Source organism: Sus scrofa, chromosome 1 (assembly GCF_000003025.6).
Source record: "Sus scrofa isolate TJ Tabasco breed Duroc chromosome 1, Sscrofa11.1, whole genome shotgun sequence".
Classification (NCBI taxonomy): Eukaryota; Metazoa; Chordata; class Mammalia; order Artiodactyla; family Suidae; genus Sus; species Sus scrofa.
In genome coordinates, this window is record NC_010443.5 from 55846652 (window position 1) to 55871202 (window position 24551).

The following is a 24551-nucleotide window of genomic DNA, read 5'->3' on the forward strand; positions in this document are numbered from 1 at the left end:
CCATCCCCGGCCTTGCTCAGTTGGTTAAAGCATCCAGCTTTGCCGTGAGCTGTGGTGTAGGTTGCAGATGCAGTGTGGATCTGGCATTGCTATGGCCGTGGCATAGGCTGGCAGTTGCAGCTCCCCTTTGACTCCTAGCCTGGGAACTTCCATATGCCACAGGTGCAGCCCTAAAAAGAAAAAAAAATGATGCCTTAATATAATTTCATGGGTTTAGTTATATCTTATTTTCTGCCTACTTTTAAAACAATATGTGCGATTGCTTTTTTAAAAAGCTCTTATATATCAATTCTAATAAAATAAAAGACTAAAAGGAAACAACTACATAGTGGAAAATATATCCCATTCAATTAAAATAAGTTTTGATCATACAGTATTTATATAAGCCAAAGGATATCACTGTATGAAAATTATAAAAACCAAACACTGATGTATCCATTGCCTATAAGAAGAAAACGAACATGATCCAATCTCTAAGATCCCTCTACCCCCTTTCTAATCTCAGTCTTTTCTCTCCCCCCAGCAGTCACACCTTTATGAATTTGGTATTATTCATTTCTTGTCTTTTTATTTTTTGCCACTCATGTACATCTTCCTAAACAATATATTTCTGTGAAATGACTGTCTTTTACCCAATTTTCTGGTAGATTATGTCTTTTCTTAGTGACTTGTAAGATTTGTTTTTTTTCAAAAACATACTATTGATATGACTTTGTTAGATACATGTTTTGCAGATATATTCTCCCAATTTGTGGCTTATCTTTTCATTCTTTTAGTGGTGTCTTTTGATGAACAGAAGTTTTTCATTTTATTTTATTATTTTTGCTTTTTAGGGCTGCACTTCTGGCATATGGAGTTTCCCAGGCTAGGGATCAAATTGGAACTGTAGCTGCCGGCATACGCCACAGCCACAGCAACACAGATTCCGAGCTGCATCTGCAGTTGCCAGCCTACACCACAGCTCACGGCATCCTTAACCCACTGAGCAAGGCCAGGGATTGAACCTGCATCCTCATGGATGCTAGTCAGATCCATTAACCACTGAGCCACGACAGGAACTCCAAGTTTTTCATTTTAATGTGTAATTTTTTTTTTTTACATTCTTTTTTTTTTTTTTTTTTTTTTTTTTGCTATTTCTTTGGGCCACTCCCGTGGCATATAGAGGTTCCCAGGCTAGGGGTCGAATCGGAGCTGTAGCTTCCGGCCTACGCCAGAGCCACAGCAACGCAGGATCCGAGCCGCATCTGCAAACTACACCACAGCTCACGGCAACACCGGATCCTTAACCCACTGAGCAAGGGCAGGGACTAAACCCACAACCTCATGGTTCCTAGTCAGATTCGTTAACCACTGTGCCACGATGGGAACTCCTTTAATGTGTAATTTATCACTCTATTTTCTTCATGTTCTGAACTTTTATGTCTTACTTAAGAAATCCTTACATAGTAATATTCTCCTACATATATATATACACATACATATGTACACATATACATATATATATGAATATATAAGTTTGCTTTTCACGCCAGAGTCTTTAACCTACATGGATTTGATTTTTGTGTCTGGTGGTGAAGGCTCAATTTCATTTTTTTTTTCCTTTGAATAGTGAATTTTCCCAGACCATGTGTTTAATGCCCCTTCCTTCCTCCAGTGATTTACAGTGTCTTATATTTAGACTCCCTAGTCTATTCAGCTATTCGATTTTTAAAAAAATTCCTACAACTATATCTTACTATAGCCTTATAATAAGTCTTGATATAAAAGTTGTCTTCTCTAATAATCTTGGCTATGCTTTCCATATAACTTTGAGAATTACATTGTCAAGTTCTGTTTAAAAAATAAACAAAAACAAAAAACCTTGAAAGAATTATGAATTTACATATCTATAGACAAGAATCATGTGCATTGCTACAACTTATTTCTAACTTATGGAGTTGTAAGACAGCACAAAGATAATGAAAGGCTAGAATCAGATCACCAGAAAGGTGTGCTGTATGTAGACAGCTTTCCATTAAAGGACAATTTTCCCCTGCATGTCTGGTCTTATTTTTCCCTTTCTGTGAATTTAATCCTGTGTATTTAATCCTTCACTGGCCTTTAACGCCTATGGATATAAGTATTCTCTCTCCGTACTTCTTTTTACTTGCTGTAAAAAGTAGTAGTCATTACTTTTTACTTGCTATTTACATGAATAATGTTGTTAATTATCTTTCTTGCTGTAAAAAGTAGTAATCATTACTTTTTACTTGTTATTTACTTGAATAATGTTGTTAATTATCTTTTCAGCATCTTTTTATCCATGTAGCTATATCATAAGAGCAGTTGCAAGGCAAAAATTATATCTTATGCTAAATGGTAGGGATCAGTAATTGTCTATTTTGTTATTGGAGAAGGAATTTAATCTCTTTCCCTCTTCTTTACTAGGACTTTAGTTTCTTAAACATCTTCCACCCCCTCCAGCAACTTCAACTTCATTGCATAACTTGTTTAGCCTGGGATTACTGAATACTTAATATTTTAATAGCGAGTTTCTGGATGCCTTGGCAGAAAAATCAATGTAATCAGCTAAAATGCATAATAATCTGCTATGTACACCTAGTTTGAATTTAAGATATATTCTAAAGATGTTCTGATACTAAAAATGAATGTGACTTATACTTAATATTTCATAGCTATTCTAAGCTTCTATCCATTTCCAGCAAGGTACTCACTTATGCTCCCAATTGTGAAGATTAGAGGGACAGTTGACTTGGGAATGAGTGCATCCAAAATACACTTCCTACATTTAGTTCACAAAATCAGGCACAAATTCATACTGCCCAGGAAAGCAATAACGTTTGGCTCACTAATTATGAGCTTTTTTTTTTTTTTGCTAGTATTTCCAAGTATGTTTCATGTTCTAGTTTTCCTAATGTTTTGTCAGTTTTAGCTAAATACTTTAGTTATCAGTAAATAATTTTTTTATACAAATAGTAATTACAAAACTTTACTTCTTTAGATGAAAGAGGTTGGCAAACATTATATAAAACCAATTACAATGTGTGAAAGTAGCACACAGACGGATACACACTTATTGCCACCAACAATTGTGAGATCATATGAGTGGAATGAATGGGAGTTAAGAAGAAAAGCTATAAAACTGGTTTGTAATTTTTTTCTAAAATTATTTATAGGTTGGAGAATTTTAATATGTTGTTACTCATGGAGTTGGTAAGCTAAATTATTTACGTACAATAGTGAGTCGTTCACAGTATCTTTGTTAAAATAAAAATAATCAGGATAATTTATAATTTCTAGCTTTACATTTTAAGACTATGTTCTAATTTTAAGCATATATAGAAATACAGAAGTACGAAGCTACTCTCAAATTATAGCAGACAGTAAGTAAAACATGATGGTTGCTATCTATCTCTCCTCCATTTCTCTCCTTTTCCTTTTTAATGGCTGCACCTGTGGCACATGGTAGTTCCCGGGTCAGGGGTCAAATCAGGGCTGCACCTGTGACCTACACCACAGCTTGCACCAACATTGGATGCTTAACCCACTGAGTGAGGCCAGGGACCAGACTCGTATCCTCACAGAGACAACGTCATGTCCTTAACCTGCAGAGCCACAATGGGAACTCCTACTCCATTTCTCTAATAATCTGTATAATAGTTTTAATCTATTGTGCTAACCTATGAGGTGCTAGTATTTAAAGCCCTCCAGCTTCTTCTAATCATTTAAAGCATACCTTTCTTTTTTTTGGACTTTTTTGAGGATCAGAATATTATCTCTGTTATATCACAGATATGGTTCCCTTTTACTGTCAACTTTTTCTCTCCAGACATTTGGCTTTCTTGTCCTGATTCTCAGTCATCTTTAATCACAATAGGTACCTACCCTTGAAGCCTGTCTTTGAAACCCTCATCCCTGTCTGACTCAGTGGAATTCCCCCCACTTGTTCTTTCTATAATGTTTTGTCATTTTAAACAATGAATATTTATAGTGTGAAGGAACAGACTCTTTTTTTACACCTGTGGCCTTTTCACCTTTTTACCCAAAATCAGGTATGAGAGCAGAGGCTATTTATTCAAAGTTTGTTATATCAAGGGACTCAGTCACCATCACTTATGTTTGAGTGAGAATGCTTTATAGTGAAAAAGGGGAGGGCTTCAGGGATTCTCTGATTGGAGTTTGCTGACAGGGAAGCTGGAGCAGCAGGGCATCATATGTGATTGGTTTAGTAAGCATATTTGGAAGGGAAGGAAGCAAACAAAAATAGGGTTGTTCTGACTCTTCTGGTTTGATTGCTGCAGCTGCGGAAATTGTGGTTTGACTTCTAAGATTGGTTGCTTCAGAGGTTGTGGGGTCAGAGTTCTATTGTCATAGAAGGTCCAGCCTTTATCTGCTTGTACATCCAGCCACTCTTTTCACTAACCACATCATTTCCCTTGCCACGTTCTCTGGTGGCAGATTTTCAGTCCCTTGGTTGCTTAGGATGAGGAAGGTTCAACTTCCTGGCATATGTTCTAGATCATTGATCCATTAGCATTCCTACCAGCTATTCATCTGTAATTCATGAAGCTCTCATTTGCTGCATTCTTTTCTGTTATCTACTAGACTCACTGGCGCTCCTCAGATGTGTACTAGGTAACATATCTGTCTTATGTATCAGGAACTAATGATCGAGCAAGTGACATTAATACACTAAAAATATTTCAGGACCTCTTGGTGAGTGGTATAACAAGTGCAGTAAAAATTCTACTCCATGAACTTAGGTGACATTTTAGGTTGGCCTTGAGACACAGAGAGGCAAAGGAGAAGAAAGAGTGCTGGCTGGACAGGAGATGAGAGGTAGATATGGAAGATTTGGTCTGGACTGGAAATGTTAAGAGAATGGGGTGTTCAGTGGGGCTGAACTTCATCCTGATTGGACCCTTTCTACCCTTTCTCCTCCTGCCTCAAGTTCATTCTGTTTCCCCACCTTACACCTATTATCCTCTAGAACTGCAGCATGTTGAATGCCAGCTCCCCATGTATTACCAACATGATGTGTTCATAAGATGAAGCTAAGTATATGGCTTATAGTTGCAAAGGAAACCACCCCGCCTCAGCAGAGCTTTGCATTGTCTCTGAGGGGAAATAGCAAGATCAGGATTTATTGAGACTTTGAAATTTGGTTGAGGGCAGGTCTTTCCATGTCAGGGGTCAGGTGGCGGACGGGTTAGGGGCTTGAATTGGGTTGGGTAAAGATTATGAAAAAACAGTGCAAAATGGATAGGCATAGCAAAGTGAATCTTAAGGCAAGGGACGCAAAGAGTCCTAGGGCTTACTCTGTGTGTTAATGCTTACTACTGAAGAGCTGAAACACCTTTCAGGATGTTCTGTAATGAACCCGTCAAGTTATTTGCTTTGTCAAGAGTCTCTTGGAAAATTATGCTAATGAAGACAAAAGAATAGTAAAGTCATACTAATGTAGACAATAAGTTGTGTGTGTGTTGGGTTGGGGAGCAGTTTTGGTTCTCAATCACTTGTAGGATCTCAAACTCTGAAAGATTTCCTCTAATTCCAGGTCTCTTGTTCCTAACTCACATGGTCTAATACCTTCTGAGTTTTCCCTAGGATTTCACCACAACCTTAGTAAAACTTATTATCCTTTTAACAAACTCCTCCTTGCTTGTCCAGCCTGAGTAATCTGTTTAACCTCATGATTACCAGCAATCTGTAAAAGGAGTAAGCAAAATGTAGAATCATGTCAAATATTATCTGGAAACTGCTGAACATCTTAGGTGCTGGAGTTTCTGTCCTTGTGCAGTAGAAATGAATCCAACTAGGAATCAAGAGGATGAGGGTTCGATCCCTGGCCTTGCTCAGCGGGTTAAGGATCTGGCGTTGCCATGAGCTATGGTGTAGGTCACAGACGTGGCTCAGATCCCGTGTTGCTGTGGCTATGGTGAAGGTCAGCAGCTGTAGCTTCGATTTGACCCCTAGCCTGGGAACCTCCATATGCTGCTGCAGGTGCAGCCCTAAAAAGACCAAAAAGAAAAAAAAAGTCTTAGGTGCTGCCCACTTAAGTAAAACAATGGAAATCTTAAATTTTTGTCTTTAAAAAAATAAACCAAGAATGGTGGAAAAATCCAAGTTGTATGAATCTCAGTGTATAATAATAAATGAATTAGAAGATTATATTAACAAAGAATTGAGCTCACCATAAATCTGAATCTCTATATTCTCACTTTGGGTCCATATTCACCATTTAATCTATTTTCCTACTTCTCAGCAAAGGGTATTTATTTTCTATTATGTTCTAAATTTTCTAATATTTTTATGTTTTGTAGAAAGGTTGTAGGAGTCATTGCTTTGTGGATGGGCAGGGGAGAAGGCAGATATTAACTGCTCCTTCAGAGTATTTTGTTCTTTAGAGAAATGTTAATTTCTGTGTATTCTCTTTGTACTTAGGCCAATTTGCGTCAGAAAGTTACTCACTCAGTACAAACCAATCTTAGTCACATGAGAAGAGAAAATTGTTCCCAGGTGTACCCTTCAAAGACCGCTAGCACACAGTCCCTGAGGGAAGGCAGCAGCCAAGTGCCCCGGCCCCAGATCTACATAGCTGGTCTTCGCGGGGGCCAGACTAAGACTACCTATGGAGTAAAGGTGAACTTAACCAGAGGCGTTGATGAAACCTAGTTAGAGACCACGTTTTGAACATCGGTACCACCGAAGTATGAACAATGGCAACTATTTAACAATATTTTGCATCCATGAAAATTGGCTAATTTGGGGAGGGGGCCGGCACATTCATTGGTGATATGAATTATTTTGGATTCTCATTTACATGTACAGTCCAACTGCTACAAAAAAATGAAAAATTGTTTTCTGTAATACATTTTTCGTTCTATTAAAACTGAAAAGTAAAACTCTGTCCATTCCTCTTTGACCTGTTAGAAAAAAATTTAGCATCATTAAGATTGAAATTATTAGGAGTTCCCATTCTGGCGCAGGGAAACCAATCCGACTAGGAACCATGGGGTTGCAGGTTTGCTCCCTGGCCTCACTCGGTGGGTTAAGGATCCAGCATTGCTGTGAGCTGTGACATACGTCGAAGACATGGCTTGGATCTGGTGTGGCTGTGGCTGTAGCTGTGGCTGTGGCCAGCAGCTGTAGCTCTGACTAGACCCTTAGCCTGGGAACCTCTACATGCTGCTGGTGTGGCCCTAAAAAGCAAAAAAAAAAAAAAAAAAAAAAAAGATTGAAGTTATTAGACATTAGTATATTATAAGATGATTATGACTGGGATAGAAATTTATTTAGATAACATAGATTATATGACTGGGATAGAAGTATATTTTTAATATTAAACAGTAAAAATTTAAACCATAGTCAATGTTTTCCTTTTCATTAGCTGATTAAATTTATATAAAATATATAATGGATCATATATATTATATATAATAAGATCTCACTAATTTGGAACAGTTAGAATAAAAGCCCACATGGTGTTTTTTAAAATCTGGAAATTTGGAGTTCCCATCATGGCACAGTGGAAACGAATCCGACTAGGAATCATGAGGTTTCAGGTTCGATCCCTGCCCTCGCTCAGTGGGTTAGGGATCCAGCATTGCTGTGAGCTGTAGTGTAGGTTGCAGACAAGCTTGGATCTGGCATTGCTGTAGCTGTGGTGTAGGCTGGTGGCTACAGCTTCAATTGGATCCCTAGCCTGGGACCCTCCATATGCTGCAAATGCGGTCCTAAAAAAAAAAAAACTATGTGTATGTGAAAGACTTGTATTTTACTAAATTTATGTGAAAGACAAAGTTTTAATTGTTATATCAAATTTTACTAAATAGAAAGTAAGATTTTTAAGTAATAAAGTATAAAAACAACAATTTAACAACACATTTATGCCCACCATCCAGTTTAAAAAAGAAGCATGTTAGCATTGCCTTTAAATGCCTCCCTGATCTCATCCATTCCTTCCTCAATGTGAAGTAACCTTCATCATTGGTTTTGTACTTATAATTCCTTTGCTTTTCCTTACAGGCGTATCACTTTTTCATACCTAAATAGCATAATATTTGATTTTATATGGTTTTGAATATTTTATCAGTGGAATCAGAATGTACATCTTTTGTGACTTGCTTCTTTTATCTGTGTTATGTGTATTACAATTAATTTTCCTTTCGTTATAGTGCAGAATTCCATTGTGTGAATATAGCACAACCTATGTTTCAGTTCTATTGCTGATGGAAAGTATTTTTTCCCACTTTGGGAGTACTAAATATTATGCTGCAATGAATATTCTCCTTCATATCTCTTGATGCATGTATGGAAAAGTTGTTCTAGGCTATATATGTAGAAGTGGAATTGCTGGCTCAGAGAGCATATGCACTTTAAACCTTGCTGGATAAAGTAAAAACTGTTTTCCAAGGTGGTTGCACCAGTTTATACTTCCACTAAGGATATTGTCAGATCTAATTTTTGTTCATTTATTTATCTTGTGACAACAAAATGGAATCTCTGTGGTTAAAACTTGCATATGATGACTAATGAAAACATCAGAAAACTGAGAAAAAATTTAACCATAGTCAATATTTTCTATTTCATTTGCAGATTAAATTGATATATAATATATAATGGATTATATACATTATATATAATAAAACCTCGCTAATTTGGAACAATATAAAAGTCCACATGATTTAAAAATTTTTTTATTTTTATCTTTTTTTCATTATAGCTGGTTTATGATGTTTTTTAAAATCTGGAAATTTTACATAGAATCTGGATTCTGGCCCCTTGAAAAGCTCAGACTACCTGGCAACGCTTGGCCAGCGTTCCTAAAAGTAGTAACTGGGCCCTTTCGCAGGGCAGGTAATTCAGGTTCCCATTTCGCTGCCTTACAGGCCTCCCACTTTACTCCTAGGCCTCATTTGCCTAACTCCACAGGCAGTTGTGTTTAGGGCCCCTGTGAATGACTGATAGCTGAGCTTCAAACTGTAGTTTTATTGCTGCCTTCACACTTTTAATACCCACATGTGGATACTGAAGGCTCTCAGGTAGAGGGACTGTTAATGCCCGCCTTAACAATTGGAGGTCATTTATAGTTAGGCTTTTTTTTTTTTTTTTTTTTTTGGCTCAGGTAACTCTTATTTAGATGTTTGTATAATTTGTTTTCTATGTAAGTTAAATGTTACTTATGGAATGTTTTATTTATTTATTTATTTATTTATTTATTGTCTTTTTGCCTTTTCTTGAGCCATTCCCATGGCATATGGAGATTCCCAGGCTAGGGGTCCAATCAGAGCTGCAGCTGCCAGCCTATGCCAAAGCCACAGCAACACGGGACCTGAGCCAGGTCTGTGACCCACACCACAGCTCACGGCAACGCCGGATCCTGAACCCACTGAGCAAGGGCAGGGATCGAACCAGCAACCTCATGGTTCCTAGTCGGATTTGTTAACCAATGAGTCACGATGGGAACGCCTACGGTATGTTTTAAAATCCATCTTCTGTGACTTACACTGCATCCGAGGCAACGTCGGATCTTTAACCCACTGAGCTCTGAAAGCAGAGGAATGTGTTGCCTTCCTGTAGTAGGATATTAGAAAACCATGGCAGATCCTTGAACAGGAGATTAACCATGGGAGAGAGATAATGGAATTGGGGAGAGAGTGAGGAGGCTGTTACAAGAGTTAGGGTATTGTGGTGATGGATGACATGAAGGGGTAAAGGTGAGATTTAATGAAGGGGAGCTAACATCCTAGGAAGGGGAAAGGGAAAATCAAAGTTTTTACCACTTAAAAAAAGATAACGTGTTTAGCACTAGATATTTGAGTTCAGGAAATGACAAAGATAGTAAAGCAGAGGTGATGGAATTTAAGTTGGACAAAGATAATTTGGGGAGTCATCCCCAAAGAATGGGGCTGGAATGAGGAGGAAGAGATAAGACAGAGGAGCAGTCAGAAAAATAGAAAAAAATGTGAAGGAATCTCTGTGATCATGGAAGTCAAGTCTAGGTCTACCACTTACTAATTGTGTTCATCTCTCTCTGCTGCAGTTTTTTCTTCATCACAAAAATTAATCATAATATCAGTTCCCCACTCATTGCTTAGTCGAGAGGATTGAATGAGTTAACACATGTAAAGCATTTGTCTGGTTAGTGCCTGGTTGGTGTGAGCCAAGAGGGGAGAGAATCCCTAGTGTTTCATTTCTGGGGCCTGCCTATCCTCATTTCCCCTGATTTCTGTTTTCTAGTTCTCAGTGCCTAGAATAATGCTTGGCACATTAGGACTTTCAGTAAATGTCTAATGAACAAACAAAAGAGGATGAGGAATGGAGTTGGCAAGTGTTGAGCTGATTTAACAGAGTTGGCTTGAGTTGAAATAAGATTGCAGCCAGTGAAGCAGAAAATTGTAGAAATAAGTACGGACTACTTAATCAGTGACTGGCAGGAAAAGAGAAGCGAGGTTATGGTAGCTAAAAAAGGAAGCAGAGGCAAGGGGGAATTAAGCCCGAATAGAAATGTTTAGATACCAATGATTATAACTAATGTTTAACTTTTCTAGCCCATACACTGAATTTTACATCGTCTCTTTGTATTTAACATTTTTTCCCACAATTCTAAAATGCAGCAATTTTTCTGGCTTGTCTTTAGTAATATTATACCATAGGAAAGAGTTGTTTTAAAATAACGATAACCTAGCAAATTGGTTTTGGATGTTTTCTTCATAGCAGAATGAGAGTAATATGCTTAAACTGTCATGGAAACAGTCATGTCTAGGTGTATGATTTGTTTACACGGTCCTTCATGGTTAATGGTTTATCGTACTTTAAATTTTACCTCTTTTAATAATCTATTATACAGCTACCAACAACTTTCTTAAGCCTTTGGGCATGTGATTCCTTCACAGTCTAAATTTACATGTTTACTTTGTTACCAATGGATATAATACTGGGGTTCCTTCATGCCATTCATTGAGACTAGGGTAGCTGTGATGCCTGAGCAGAGATAAAAGTGAGCAAGGTATCAAGACAAATACTGCAGTTTGATAGTGACAATCAGGAATATCATAGAGACAATCAGTTCTCAGATGGAGAAGGCAACAGCTGCTGAAAAGTTATTTTGTCATCAGGCAAATGAACTTATGACTCAGATGTTGAAGATGGAAGATGGCTGTGCCTTGCTTTAACCAAGTTTTTAGAAATCTAGGTATACATAAAAAATATACATTAAACCGATATTTTTTCCCCTCCAATACTTAGGATAATTGAAAACAAGGAAAGTAAAAGTGAGGTTGGCTTAAGAATATAATATCCATGGAGTTCCCGTCGTGGCTCAGTAGTTAACGAAACTGACTAGGAACCATGAGGTTGTGGGTTCAATCCCTGGCCTTGCTCAGTGGGTTAAGGATCCGGCGTTGCCATGAGCTGTGGTGTAAGTTGCAGATGCAGCTCAGATCCCGAGCTGCTGTGGCTCTGGCGGAGGCTGGCGGCTACAGCTCTGATTGGACCCCTAGCCTGGGACCCTCCATATGCCGCGGGAGCAGCCCAAGAAATGGCAAAAAAAAGAAAAAAAAGAAAAAGAAAAAGAATATAATATCCATTTGGCCACTGCTTGGGCTGGGATAACAGAAATGCCGTCTGCAAAGTTAACAGGAAATAAAATTTCAAGGATATGCTGCAGTTGCAAAGTATAATAACAACCCCTGGTTTTTGAGTATCTACTTTCTAAATTCACTAAAAGAATTTTGTCCTCGAAAATCATAAAGTGTTAGGAAACTTGCTGTTGAAATTGTATCAGGAAGAATGAAACAGTCCACTCTTCTGTAAAGATTTTAGTGGCTTTGACGCAAAGAAGCAGCCTCAGTTTCCAATCTAGGTGCACAGCCTTCATTTAAGGGGCTCTTGAAATGTAACTTTGCAGTTTCCGAGGAACAGGATCCTGAGCCTCTTTTGCAGCCCAGATCTAATATTGATTTTTTTTTTTTTAACACACAGCTCTGCTTTAAATATATCAAAACACTTTTAAAATTTCACCTGAGTCCATCCTTCCCCCAGATTCTATAACCCTGTCTTTTCCTTTGTTGTCTGAGACATGTCTCACTGACTGTGGTGTACAGCTTCCCTCACTGGAACGGGTCGATAATCCTGACTCTGACGATAGCTTTGTCCCTGGTGGAATTGGGCTTATCAGGTTAGGGCAAAAGACATCAAAATCTAGTCAAGCAAGGCTCATGCCAATGGAATACAAAATCTTTGTGGGCAATGAAAATTTACAAGAAAAGTAGGGAAGAGCAGCACGATAGGTTACGTGAACCAGGAATGCCACAAAACCAGTCCCCCAAAAAGCATTTTACCCAGCACACCAATTTTGATCAATTTGTGTGTGTGTGTGTGTGTGTGTGAGAGAGAGAGTATGTGAGCTACTATTCTCCCCCAGATCATGTTCCTGTAAGAAATGAGGTATTTTTAACCAAACTACATATCTCGAAAGCCATTCATTTTGCCAATGAATTATTTCCAACATCGCTTATGCTAATTAATATGCTTTAGTGAAAGTAAAGATTATAGCGGTTGAAGTAAATACCTATGGACACATATACTATTTATGAAGCCCATTTGTCGTGTGAAGATCGTGCAGTTAATGTCTGGCTGGGTAAATATAACCAATGGCAATGCTAATGATAAGGACACAGGCACAAGACTCTGAACAATAATAACTATATTAAGTTTAAATAAGAGGTAACAATGGCAGTTAATGAGCGAGGTGAAAGTTACAAAAGTTGCCAAGGTTGCTGAACGTAGTTTCTGTTTCTTTACAAGTTCTGGGTGGTCCTACAACAGCTTTGACATCCGTGAATCATTGCCTAAGCCCAAATCCTATTTGCCGCCAAGTCACGTTGCTGAGGACTACAACTCCCAGAAGGCAAAGCTCCGCTCCCTTAACTCCGTTTCCTTAACCGGCCGGGAGCTGTAGTTTACAAAAGGACGGCCTTGGAACCGAGTGTTACGCTGTTGTCCACATATACTTGGCGGTACAGTCCTCTCCTCCATCCGGGTCGTTCCCTTTTCGGTAGCAGTTGGATTCCTGAGCCTAATCTTGGTGTTTGGCTGGGCGGCAAGCCGGCGGCCACTGGCCGGCGAGGCGCTCTAGGCCGAGCGGCTTTCGTCTCTATGACCTCAGGGGGCGGTCCCCGGTGTCCGGGGCAGCGCTCGCAGAGGGGGCGCGCGTCAGTTCCGCGCGGGGCTGTCGGGGAACCATGGCTGCCCCAAGAGGTGAGATTGGCGGTCGCCGGGACAGGGGAAGCCCCCGGGGGGCGGTGGCGAATGAGCGTCAGCGCTGGTCCGCACCTGTCGGCGGTGCAGCATCCCTCGCGCCCGCAGGGCTCCGGGCCCCGGGGCCAGGCGCGGGCGACGGGCATCTGGAGTTGTGTTGAGCCGCTCCCGGGCTGGAGCGCCCGCCGCCGCCTGTCTGGGCAGCGCGGGGCAGCCAGCCTCCCACTGCAGCTGCTTTCCCCGCGGCGGACTCCGCGCTGGGCAGTTCCGCGGCCCAAGACGCCGCCTGCCTCGACGAGCGGGTAGTGGGTGGGACCCGAATTCAGACAGGCCCAGGCAGCGGCGGACCCGGCGAAGGGTCGGGGCGCAGGTTCCGGGCTGCATCCGCCTCACCCAAAGGAGGCAGGACCGTTCTCCGTCCGGCCCGGGGTCACCGCGGTGGCGGTCTCTGCTGCGTCTCCTGACCTAGGATGCTCAGAGGTTTAAGGGCATGCTCTGGGTGTAGTGTCTAAGCGGCGGCTGGTCCACGTAACAGTCACTGAACTGGGACATTAAAACAAACTGAAACCGTAACGAGATGGAAAAGGCAGTCGTTAACAGAGTTATTTCCAAGGAGAATGTTGTATATGGTTAGAAGAAACACTTTGGTATTTTGGCGGGGGATGGGGGAGGGTGAGATCCACAACTCTTCCCTTCCCCAGGGGTAGCACATTAGAGTAATAATATTTGATGACTAATTGCCATTTCATGAGGATGAGTCTGATTAACTCCGCAGCACTTTTGTTTTGCTGAGCGGGGTAAGTGAGTTAAGAGCAGGGCTGAATTAGAGCAGTGGCTAGGAAAGGTTGAGCAGCACCCGGATTCTTTCTCCAACCTTCTCCCATCGAGGTCTTGGCTTCACCTTTGAATAAATGTTGAACAAATATTTGAGGAATAGTTTTTCGCATGGGTGCCAAATTATTTTCCTGGTTGGAGAGGCCACGTTTATTACTCTAGCTCTGCCCAGAGAGCATTGTTTGTAGTTGCATTAGCTGTATGTGCTTCTCTTACCTGTTCTCCCATTTCAAATAAACCCAACCTTAAGCGTCTTTTTGTAAAGGAAGTGAAAAAAACAAAAAACAGAATTGTTTTGATAACTGACGTAAAATGGGAACTGCAAGATTAATGAGGAAGGCAACCTCAAAATCACAAAAGTCAAGTCATTATCTGGAACTGTTGCAACAGTATATACAGATTTAGGCCTATTGCACATTTGTTGTGCCCTGGTTATAAGTCTTATATGCCCCGAGAAATGTGTAACACAAAATTGAAGTTTCTAGAGCTTCCTGTTATTCACAAAGGATTTATCTGGGCTTTCCTGAATTTCCGAGTTCTCAAGTATTATGAATAATGTCCTCTGTTTAAATAGTAAAATGTAACTGAGAAAAAGATGCAGCTCCAGACTGTAAATTTCTTTTGGGGGGCATTTCCCACACTGAAATAAATATTGCGTGGGGGCTAGTGGGAACTTTATGAGACAGAGAAAACTGCAAATGTGCCACTGTGCCCACTCAGCAGTGCATCTGAGTTGTGGGCTAGGTTTATAGTCACTACCTCTGGCCATGATTTGAATACTCAGCAAAACTGACAGTGATTACGTGTATGGACTTTTGATATTACTCTGAAAAAAAATTGAAGTTGCTAATAATTGCAATTTCATACTGGAGAATTTATGACTGGAGTGAAGAAGAAATATTGTGGGGCGTCCCTGTCGTGGTTCAGTGGTAACAATCCTGACTAGTATCCATGAGGACTTGGGTTCGATTCCTGGTCTCACTCAGTGAGTTAAGGATATGGTGTTGCTGGGGCTATGGTGTAGGCCTGCAGCTGTAGCCCCTAGCCTGGGAACTTCCATATGCTGCCCTGAAAAGAAAAAAAAAAAAAAAGAAATATTTTGGTCTAATGCTAAACTGAAATTAGAGAAAAAACATATGAAGTATTTTTTAAAAGTTTATGTATGTTTTATACATGATAGTCTATAGCAAAGAAAGCCGTGTATGTTATACAGATATCTAAACTTACTTGATTACTATTTCATTTAGATCACTATTTTCAAGAGTATCATGTATATTCCCGTTGAATCACTATGCTAATAGGTATATTTTCAGAGTTGATGACAGTAATAATTATAGGTCAGAATAATTATACATAGGCTATACATAGTTGGTTTAATGTTTAAACATTCACTATGTTGTATTGAATATATAATAGCTGAAATAAAGTCATTTTTAGTTTGGCAGTCTTAACCTCTCTTATTTATGAAAGTGTTGAGAATCTAGGACATGTGTTGGCAAACCTTTTTTTGTTAAGGGCTGATGGTCTCTCTCATAACTACTCACCCTATTGTTTCAGGACAAAAAATAGCCATAGATAATTTGGAAATAAATGAGTGTAGCTATGTTCCAAGAAAACTGTTTTATGTTCACTGAAGTTTGAATTTCATATAATTTCCATGCATTGCAAAAGGCCATTTAAAAACTTTTTTCCTCCAACGTTTTAAAAATAAGAAACTAGTCTGAGTTTGCAGGGCATATAAAAGTGAGGGGAAATGGAGGTGTTGCTCACCTTTGATGGAGAAGATGGGAAATGCTTTCTTCTGTCTTGCTGTTTGTTTGTTTGTTTATTTATTTATTTATTTATTGTCTTTTTGCCTTTTCTAGGGCCGCTTCCGCGGCATATGGAGATTCCCAGGCTAGGGGTCTAATCGGAGCTGTAGCCACCGGCCTATACCAGAGCCATAGCAATGAGGGATCCGAGCCACGTGTGTGACCTACACCACAGCTCACGGAAATGCCGGATCCCTAACCCACTGAGCAAGGCCAGGAATCGAACCTGCAACCCCTTGGTTCTTAGTCGGATTTGTTAACCACTGAGCCTCGATGGGAACTCTCCTGTCTTGCTGTTTATTTTTTAAGTCTTACATTTCCTCCTTGTGTGGGAAAGTTTTAGAGCAAGTGAAGTATAATCATTATCTCCTTCACTCCCATTTGCATAAACATTGTGTTTTGGCTCCTCAGATCTTTTGGAAAGAAAGTTTAGGCAGATATAAGCTCTATTTCTTTTGTTCAGCCATATTACTTTTTAGTTAAGACCTGATATCATTTTAAAAACCTGCCTGCAATTTATACATAATTCTTTAATTCAACCAGGGGAAAATATTTACATTGAAGAACCTGTTTCCTGGTTAAGTTACTGCCTTACCATATAAAGTTGGTTTGTTTGAAACTCCTATTTTATTTTCCCGTGAAAGTCATCTTCGAATTTTGGTTAGGCTTCCAAAGTGGTGAACTAAAGAATACTTAGGTATAATGGAGTTATACCAGTAGCCCAGAGTCACCTCCTGTCCCTCTGAGTCTTAACCCAGGTTGTCAAAGTATGGCCCATTGGTCAAACCCAGCCTCTCGTTTTTGTATGGCTTACGAGCTAAGAATGGTTTTTACACGTGAGCGCTTGCAATTGATTTTTTTTTTTCTTTTTGAGCGGGGTCCACCTCTGGCTTGTGGAAGTTCCCAGGCCAGGGATTGAACCCGTGCCACAGCAGTGACCCAAGCCACAGCAGTGACAGCACTGGGGTCCTTAACCCACTGAGCCACCAGGGAACTCCATGTAAATGATTTGCTGGAACGTTAACTTTGAAGACCAATGAAACCCCCAGTAGAATTCCCTTCTTTTCAATACCATAAGGCATTGTACTCAATTATTGTTATATTTTAAATTTGTCCAATTAAATACAAGCTAAATGTGAAAATGTATTTTCTCTCTTGCTACTTAAGTACCTACATGAGATCCTTGATTTTGCCTTGTGGGCTACAAAAACCTAAAATATTTACTCTTGGCCCTTCATAGAATAAAATTTGCTGATTATATGTGCCTGAAGATTTGAAAGAAGGTTAGAGGTAGCTGGGGATGAGAGAGGTGTGAACTGGGTAAAGAAAGTAGGAATGGTTTGAGCATCAGGCAATGGCAGTATCACAGCAGGGCTCGGGGTGTGGATGGGAAAGGAGACCCAGTACCTCAGGGCTTGTGGTTTTATGGAAGGTGTTGGACTGGCCCTGGTGCTTGAGTGATGGCTGCTGCTCATATATACTTGTACGTTCTTAAATTGAGTGTTCATAAGTCATGTATGTTTCCTGGATTTGAAGTTTCACAGAACTTCGTTCTCAGTACTCTTTTTTGTATTATGATCTTTTCGTATAATGCTGTGAAATGAGGGACTAGATGTAATTTGTTTTGTGATAAAGTTTTAATCCCTACTTGTATCACTAAGTTACTGTTTTTGTTTCCTTTTCTGCTCTCTTTATTTATTTACTTATTTAGCTTTTTTAGGGCTGCATCCGAGGCATATGGAAGTTCCTAGGCTAGGGGTCGAATCAGAGCTTTAGCTGCTGGCTTACGCCATAGCCGCAATAACACGGGATCAGAGCTTCATCTGTGACCTACACCATAGCTCACGGCAATGCTGGATCCTTAAACTACTGAGTGAGGCCAGGGATCAAACCCCCATCCTCATGGATCCTAGTTGGGTTCGTTAATTGCTGAGCCATGAAGGAAACTCCCCCTCTTTCTGCTCTCTTTATATTTAGAATATTCATTGCTGTAATTGTTTTCATGCTTTGCTTTCAGAAGTATGAATTATATAAAGTATGTAATTTATAACAGCCCAAACTAGGGTTGTTTAGTTATGTCACATAGCCTTGGAATTGAGCTATCCCTAGGGGCAAAAGTTCTGCCTAACCAGTGATATTAAGTCAGCTGGCTTTTGTGTGTGTGTGTGTGTGTGTGTTTGTGTTCATGTAATTGGAAAGTGTTGTTTGAAATAATTTTTTTTCTTTTTTTCTTTTTAGGGCTGTACCCATGGCATATGGAGGTTCCCGGGCTAGGGGTTGAATCAGAGCTATAGCTGCTGGCCTACACCACAGCCACAGCAATGCAGGATCTGAGCCACATCTTCAACCCACACCACAGCTCATGGCAATGCCAGATCCTTAACCCACTGATCGAGGCCAGGGATCAAACCCTCAACCTCCTAGCTCCTAGTCGGATTCATTTCTGCTGCGCCACAACAGGAACTCTTTTTTTTTTTTTTTGTCTTTTTGCCATTTCTTGGGCCGCTCCCATGGTATATGGAGGTTCCCACACTAGGGGTCTAATCGGAGCTGTAGCCACCCGCCTACGCCATAGCCACAGCCACAACTCGGGATCCAAGCTGCATCTGCACCTACACCACAGCTCACGGCAACGCCGGATCGTTAACCCACTGAACAAGGCCAGGGATTGAACCCGCAACCTCATGGTTCCTAGTCGGATTCGTTAACCACTGCACCACAACGGGAACTCCAGGAACTCTTGAAGTAAATTTTTAAATGTATTTTGTGCTTAAAATTAGAAAGCATTTTGAGGTACAATGTTCACTTTTATTGACATAATATTGTCTACTACATAATATCTTTGTTGCCCATATTTTCCAGAAAACGTCAATTTATTATTCAAGTTATACTGCTTGGCAGTGATGACCCTGGTGGCTGCAGCTTATACCGTAGCTTTAAGATACACGAGGACATCAGACAAAGAACTCTACTTTTCAACCACAGCCGTGTGTATCACAGAAGTCATAAAGTTATTCCTAAGTGTGGGAATTTTAGCCAAGTGAGTATAAATACATGTTGGTGTGTTAAATTATTAATGTTTTACTCACTTATTTTCTCTATTAGAAAATGTAAGCTACATCTTCACATGTTGGATTGCTCAACCTGGGACAGTTTTGCCCCCTAGGAGATATTATTTTGGTTGATGCAACTTGGGGGGTGCTAATGGCACTGAGTGGGCGGAGGCCAAGGATGCTGAGAGGCATCCTGCAATGCCCTGTCCCCCAGGACAGCACTCCATAACCAAGAATTATCCAGCCCCAATACGAGTGGTGCTGAAGCAGAGCTCTTCCCCAAAGCAGGGTGGGCAAACTATGGCCCATCAGCCAGATCCAGTTTGCCCCCTGTTTTTGTTGCAACAGGGATTGTATGACTCACATAGCGTACACTGTTTACCGTTTGGTTCTTAGAGAAGTTGTTTACTGACTTTTGTTTTAGAGGAATATAGTGAAAATAACACTTAACAGGTCTTGAGTGTTTCCTGTGCTAAGTGCTTGTCATTAGTTATCTCATGTAGTCTTTATGCATTTTTTAGGTAAATATTATAATTACCCCTATTTTGCCTATATAGCATCTGAGGCTCTTCAATATTACCCTACTAATAAGTGACAGCACTGGTCTTTGAATCAGTAACATCATATGGAAGTCATTTTAGCCAAGGATGTAGTCTAAGCAAGGGTCAAGAATAGCAGATTTGGAGTGAGACAGACCGAGTTTTAGTTCTAGACTCACTGGGATTATGACTTTTGACATATTCCTTAACTTCTCTAAGCTTTAGTTTCTTCGTTTCTTAGTTGGAGAAAATAGAGTTGTGAGAATTAAATCAAATCTGGTAGGAGGGAGTTCCCTGGTGGCCTATTGGTTAAAGATTCTGTGTTGTCACTGTTGTGGCTCAGGTTCAGTCCCTGGCCCAGGAACTTCTTTATGCCACAGGTGCAGCCAAAAAAAAAAAAAAAAAAAAAAAAAGAAAAAAATCTACTAGGAATTACTTGGGGAGACTTGTGAGATGGGGACCCATCAGGGTCATGTAGAAAGTTGAATTCATATAGGATGCAAGAGGTAGGTTGGTGGGGGTAGGAAGGCAGTGAGGAGTAGCACACTTATACGTTTAAGTTACATTTAAACACTTAAATTTCATTTGGAGTTCACTCGTGGCTTAGCAGGTTAAGGGTTCAGCATTGTCACTGCTATGGCGCAGGTTTAATCCTTGGCCCGGGAACTTCCACATGCCGTGTGTCTAGCCAAACAACAACAGTAATTTCAGTTAACTACTATTAAGTGATATCTCTGTGACAGTTTTATAATAGGTGCTGGATATACAGGTATGAATGAAATAGATATGGTTTCTGCTTGCCGAAACTTAGCTTCAGTGGAAGAGACAGAAAAATAAACTAGTAAACACACAAACGATTACCTGAAAAAAATACTCTAAAAATGGTTTTGGGAGGAAAAAAAAAAAAAAGTAACTTGGCTTGACGGTGGAAACCCCTAATATAAAGTTCATGTTTAAAATGTATCTTGTAAGCAGAGATATTGTGGGTAAAATCCTATACCTTTCAGAGTTTCTTATTTAAGACCCATTTTTAAGGACATTTGGCTTCTACTAGAGGATTCTTCATACTGGATAATGTCAGGTAAATGAGAGGCCTTATTGTGCCTTTAAGAGCCAGTGTTCTGTAGTTCCCATTGTGGCTCAGTGGAAACGAATCTCATTAGCATCCATGAGGCTGTAGGTTCGATCCCTGGCCTTGTTCAGTGGGTTAAGGGTTGGCGTTGTGGTGAGCTGTGGTGTAGGTTATAGACACAGCTCAGATCTGGCATTGCTGTGGCTGTGGTTTAGGCCAGCAGTTGTAGCTCCAATTTGACCCCTAGCCTGGGAACCTCCATATACCACAGGTGCAGCCCTAAAAAAAAAAACCAAGGGACAAAAAAAAAAAAGCCAGTGTTCCAAAGGCAGAAATCTCTGTTTGAAACTCCAGAACAACATCCTTATAACAATTTAAGAGTTAATAAATTAATAAAATCGTAAGGCCTAACTTCTTTTAAGACAAATTTAGAAATATTGGAAAAAGAGCAATAGGGGAACACATTTCTTCTCTTTAACCCCCAACTTCTGTAGGGAGAAAAAAATTATGACCCAGGAATGAAATAGGACTGTCAGGCATGAAATCAGCTATTTTAAACTGTTAAGATCAAATTATGGTTCAGTTATTTTGTAACTAAAGAATTTTTAAAAGCCAGCATGCAAAAAAAGCAAAAAAAGCTAAACCTTTGGTTTAGCTCAGCAGTTAGTGTCCTGCCAACCCACCTGCATGGGCTTTTCATTTTATTTTGATGCTTTCCCAGCTTTGCATGGCTTGCTATATGGTATTTCTTATTCTTAAGCTATTCAGTGTTATGTATATGGTCAGTTTTAGTTTGTTTTGTGGAACCTTTTTTTGGAAGTTATATCAAAACAAAAGCAGAAAAATTTCTAAAAATTCACCAGACAAATCAAATCATGGTATTGACTAACAGCGGTGTGGAGAATCAGACACTGTACTTGACCGTCATGCATCATGACTGGTAGTCCATTGCCGTGTATGTCACCAGCATAATGCAGAGGCTCGTCTATGAGCATTTACCTGGAGAGTTCACAGGACCAGAGACAATTGGGAAAAAGTAAAGAATTACACATAGTTTTGGTGGCTGGCATTTGCTATTACGTGGCTAACAAGAATTCGACTGTGAAGAAGAATCATTTAAAACATAAGGACTTTCCAAGTGGAAAAAGCACTGGAAAAAATTATAAAGCATAAAAGAAGTGAAATGCATTTGATATTTATTGGGTTTTAAAGCAAGTGTAATTTTTGTGGAGAAATATGTTGCAAGTTATCATATGCTTATTCAAAACTCATTGGTAGAAACTGAATACCTGCTAGTCATAATGAGAAAATATTTTAGGCGTTCCTGTTGTGGCTTAGCGGGTTAAGTGCCCGACTGGTATCCAAGAGGATGCGAGTTTGATCCCTGGCCTTGCTCAGTGGGTTAAGGATCTGGCATTGCCACCAGCTGTGGTCAGGGTTCCAGATGCAGCTTGGATCAGGCATTGCTGTGGCTGTGGTGTAGGCCGGCAGCTGCAGCTCTGATTCGACCCCTAGCCTGAGAACTTCCATATGCTGCAGGTGCGGCTCTAAAAGGAAAAAAAAAATCTGTATTTTATTTCTTGCAGCAAAAGATTTACTTTTAAGAGGGCATCTATGAAAATGTTAATTTTTTGGAATGGTAGAAGAGTGAAAGAGAAAGAAGTATTTCACCCTACGAGGTCACAGGTTGATGCAGAAAGAAATGAAAGGACATTGTGATCACTTCTTCAATTTATTCAGCAGTATGTGTTGAGATAATCATTGAAGAAACTAAAGCATAGCTGTTTGGGAAACATACCAAGTGAAAGTGTTGCAAGTTGTTTTTAGTCTTGAAGAACAACTGGTTTGTAATAATTCACCTGAGGCAGCTTAGAATATGGAAAAAACGAATAAAATGCATGGCCAGATGAGGTTGAGCCACTGAGAATGAAGTCACCGGTTAAGAATTAGAGCAATGAAAGAGCCTCTAATTTTATGTTTGTCTTTTCAATTTTGTGCTGAAGGTTGCAAAGAAGTAGATTTTCCAGATACTCTCTATGCTGTCATTTCTTTGTACACACATTAAAGTTTGTAATTAAAACAAGCGGATCAGAGGCAAATAGGATGTTATGTAGTTTGTCAAAAAACACAGGTTGGATGTCATTGCTTTACTTGATGTGATGGAGAAACTTTGAAATACCAGAAAATGTTCGTTGCTCAGAAATTTTAGAAGTTGATTTGCCATACACAAAGGAAATAAAAAATTAATTTCATAATTTTGAATTTATATTTGAAAATTCTTTACCATATAAGTTAAACAGATTCTTTCTACAAAGCTAAAAACATGAAATTGGACTTTTTCCTCTGTTTTCAAAGTAAAAGTAATACTTTATCATCTGAGAGAAAGGATGATTTCAGGCTATTGTGGGAGAATGTGAAAGAATTATATTAGAAATAACTAAATATTTAGAACTTGAAAAATCTTCAGAGAAGAAAAAATTAGATCTTGATGATTAAAATAATGTATTTTCCCTATGTTGCAAGGAAAATCAAGTTAATGTGAAAGTTAGATAATACTAAATTTTGATTTGGAATTTTTGGAATGGATAGAAAAAAAAAAAAGAACTACTTTTTAAATGAAAAGAAATCTATTAAAGAAGGTAAGAGCTTCTTCCCTTCCTCCTATGCTTTACCCTGTGATCAAGTGCAGTAACTTTATAGAGCTGATACAGGTATTACTCCAGAGCCTCAATTTTATCTGAACTGTGCGTATTTAGGATGGTCTCTCCAGTGATGCTCTTTCCTCAGTAGTATGTTTAGTCTTGGCTAATCATTACATATCCTTTAAAACTGAAGATGGGGCAGAGACTCAGGAGATTCTTAAAATTCTTAGTGTCTTGCTTGTAATTAAGGTTCATTTACAGAGAAACATATCACTACCACACCCAAATAATCTGTGTTTCACTCCCTTCAAACATTTAAAATAGTCATGGGGTTAAGGATCTGGCATTGCCGTGAGCTATGATGTAGGTCACAGATGTGGCTCAGATCCTGTGTTGCTGTGGCTGTGGTGTAGGCTGGCAGCTGCAGCTCTGATTCGACCCCTATCCTGGGAACTTCCATATGCCTCAGGTATGGCCCTAAAAAGCTAACCCCCCCATATATACATATATATATATATATATATATATATATATACACACACACACACATATATATATATATATATGGAGAGAGAGAGAGTCATGCTATGTCTATTTCAGTATATTGTTAAAAAGATGTAATGGGGAGTTCCTGTCATGGCGCAGTGGTTAATGAATCCGACTAGGAACCATGAGGTTGCGGATTCGATCCCTGCCCTTGCTCAGTGGGTTAACGATCCGGCGTTGCCGTGAGCTGTGGTGTAGGTTGCAGATGCGGCTCGGATCCCGCGTTGCTGTGGCTCTGGCGTAGGCCGGTGGCTACAGCTCCGATTCAACCCCTAGCCTGGGAACCTCCATATGCCGCGGGAGCGGCCCAAGAAATAGCAACAATAACAACAACAACAAAAAAGACAAAAGACCAAAAAAAAAAAAAAAAAAAAAGATGTAATGGGATAGTTGAATCCATGAGGTTTCGGGTTCGATCCCTGGCCTCACTCAGTGGATTAAGGATCTGGCGTTGCTGTGAGCTGTGGTGTAGGTTGCAGACGCAGCTCAGATCCCGCATTGCTGCGGCTCTGGCGTAGGCCGGCGGCTACAGCTCCGATTAGACCCCTAGCCTGGGAAGCTCCATATGTTGCAGGAGTGGCCCCAGAAAAGGCAAAAAGACAAAAAAAAAAAAAAAAAAAAAGATGTGTAGCGGCAAACTAAAAAGATGTAGTTTTGCCTTCATGGAGCTTGTAGTCCAGTGGAGAACTAGGTAATCAAATCAATAATCAATCAGTTGGTTTTAAGAGGATGAGTAGAGATGCTGTCAATAAGTACAGTAGGGGCCTCCACTGGGATTTGAGGGCTTCCTC

The 24551-nt window shown here is 39.9% G+C and overlaps 2 protein-coding genes across 5 annotated transcripts in view; both read left to right on the plus strand.

Annotated features, from left to right (window-relative positions):
• The window catches only part of CFAP206 (cilia and flagella associated protein 206), a 32693-nt gene extending 25141 nt beyond the window's left edge, over positions 1–7552 (plus strand). The window contains exons 12-13 of one of the 3 annotated variants that reach the window (XM_005659280.3): positions 3002–3145; positions 6445–7552. In XM_005659280.3, the coding sequence (XP_005659337.1) occupies positions 3002–3145; positions 6445–6675 (375 nt within the window). In that variant the 3' untranslated portion in view covers positions 6676–7552. The remainder of the gene's footprint in view (positions 1–3001; positions 3146–6444) is intronic. The other 2 variants (XM_021089775.1, XM_005659281.3) reach the window with 2 other exon arrangements.
• The window catches only part of SLC35A1 (solute carrier family 35 member A1), a 36167-nt gene continuing 24583 nt past the window's right edge, over positions 12968–24551 (plus strand). Inside the window, exons 1-2 of one of the 2 annotated variants that reach the window (XM_003353254.5) lie at positions 12968–13263; positions 18771–18948. In XM_003353254.5, coding sequence (XP_003353302.1) covers positions 13248–13263; positions 18771–18948 — 194 coding nt within the window. In that variant the 5' untranslated portion in view covers positions 12968–13247. Of the gene's footprint in view, positions 13264–18770; positions 18949–24551 lie in introns of those variants that run through there. The other variant, XM_021089797.1, reaches the window with a different exon arrangement.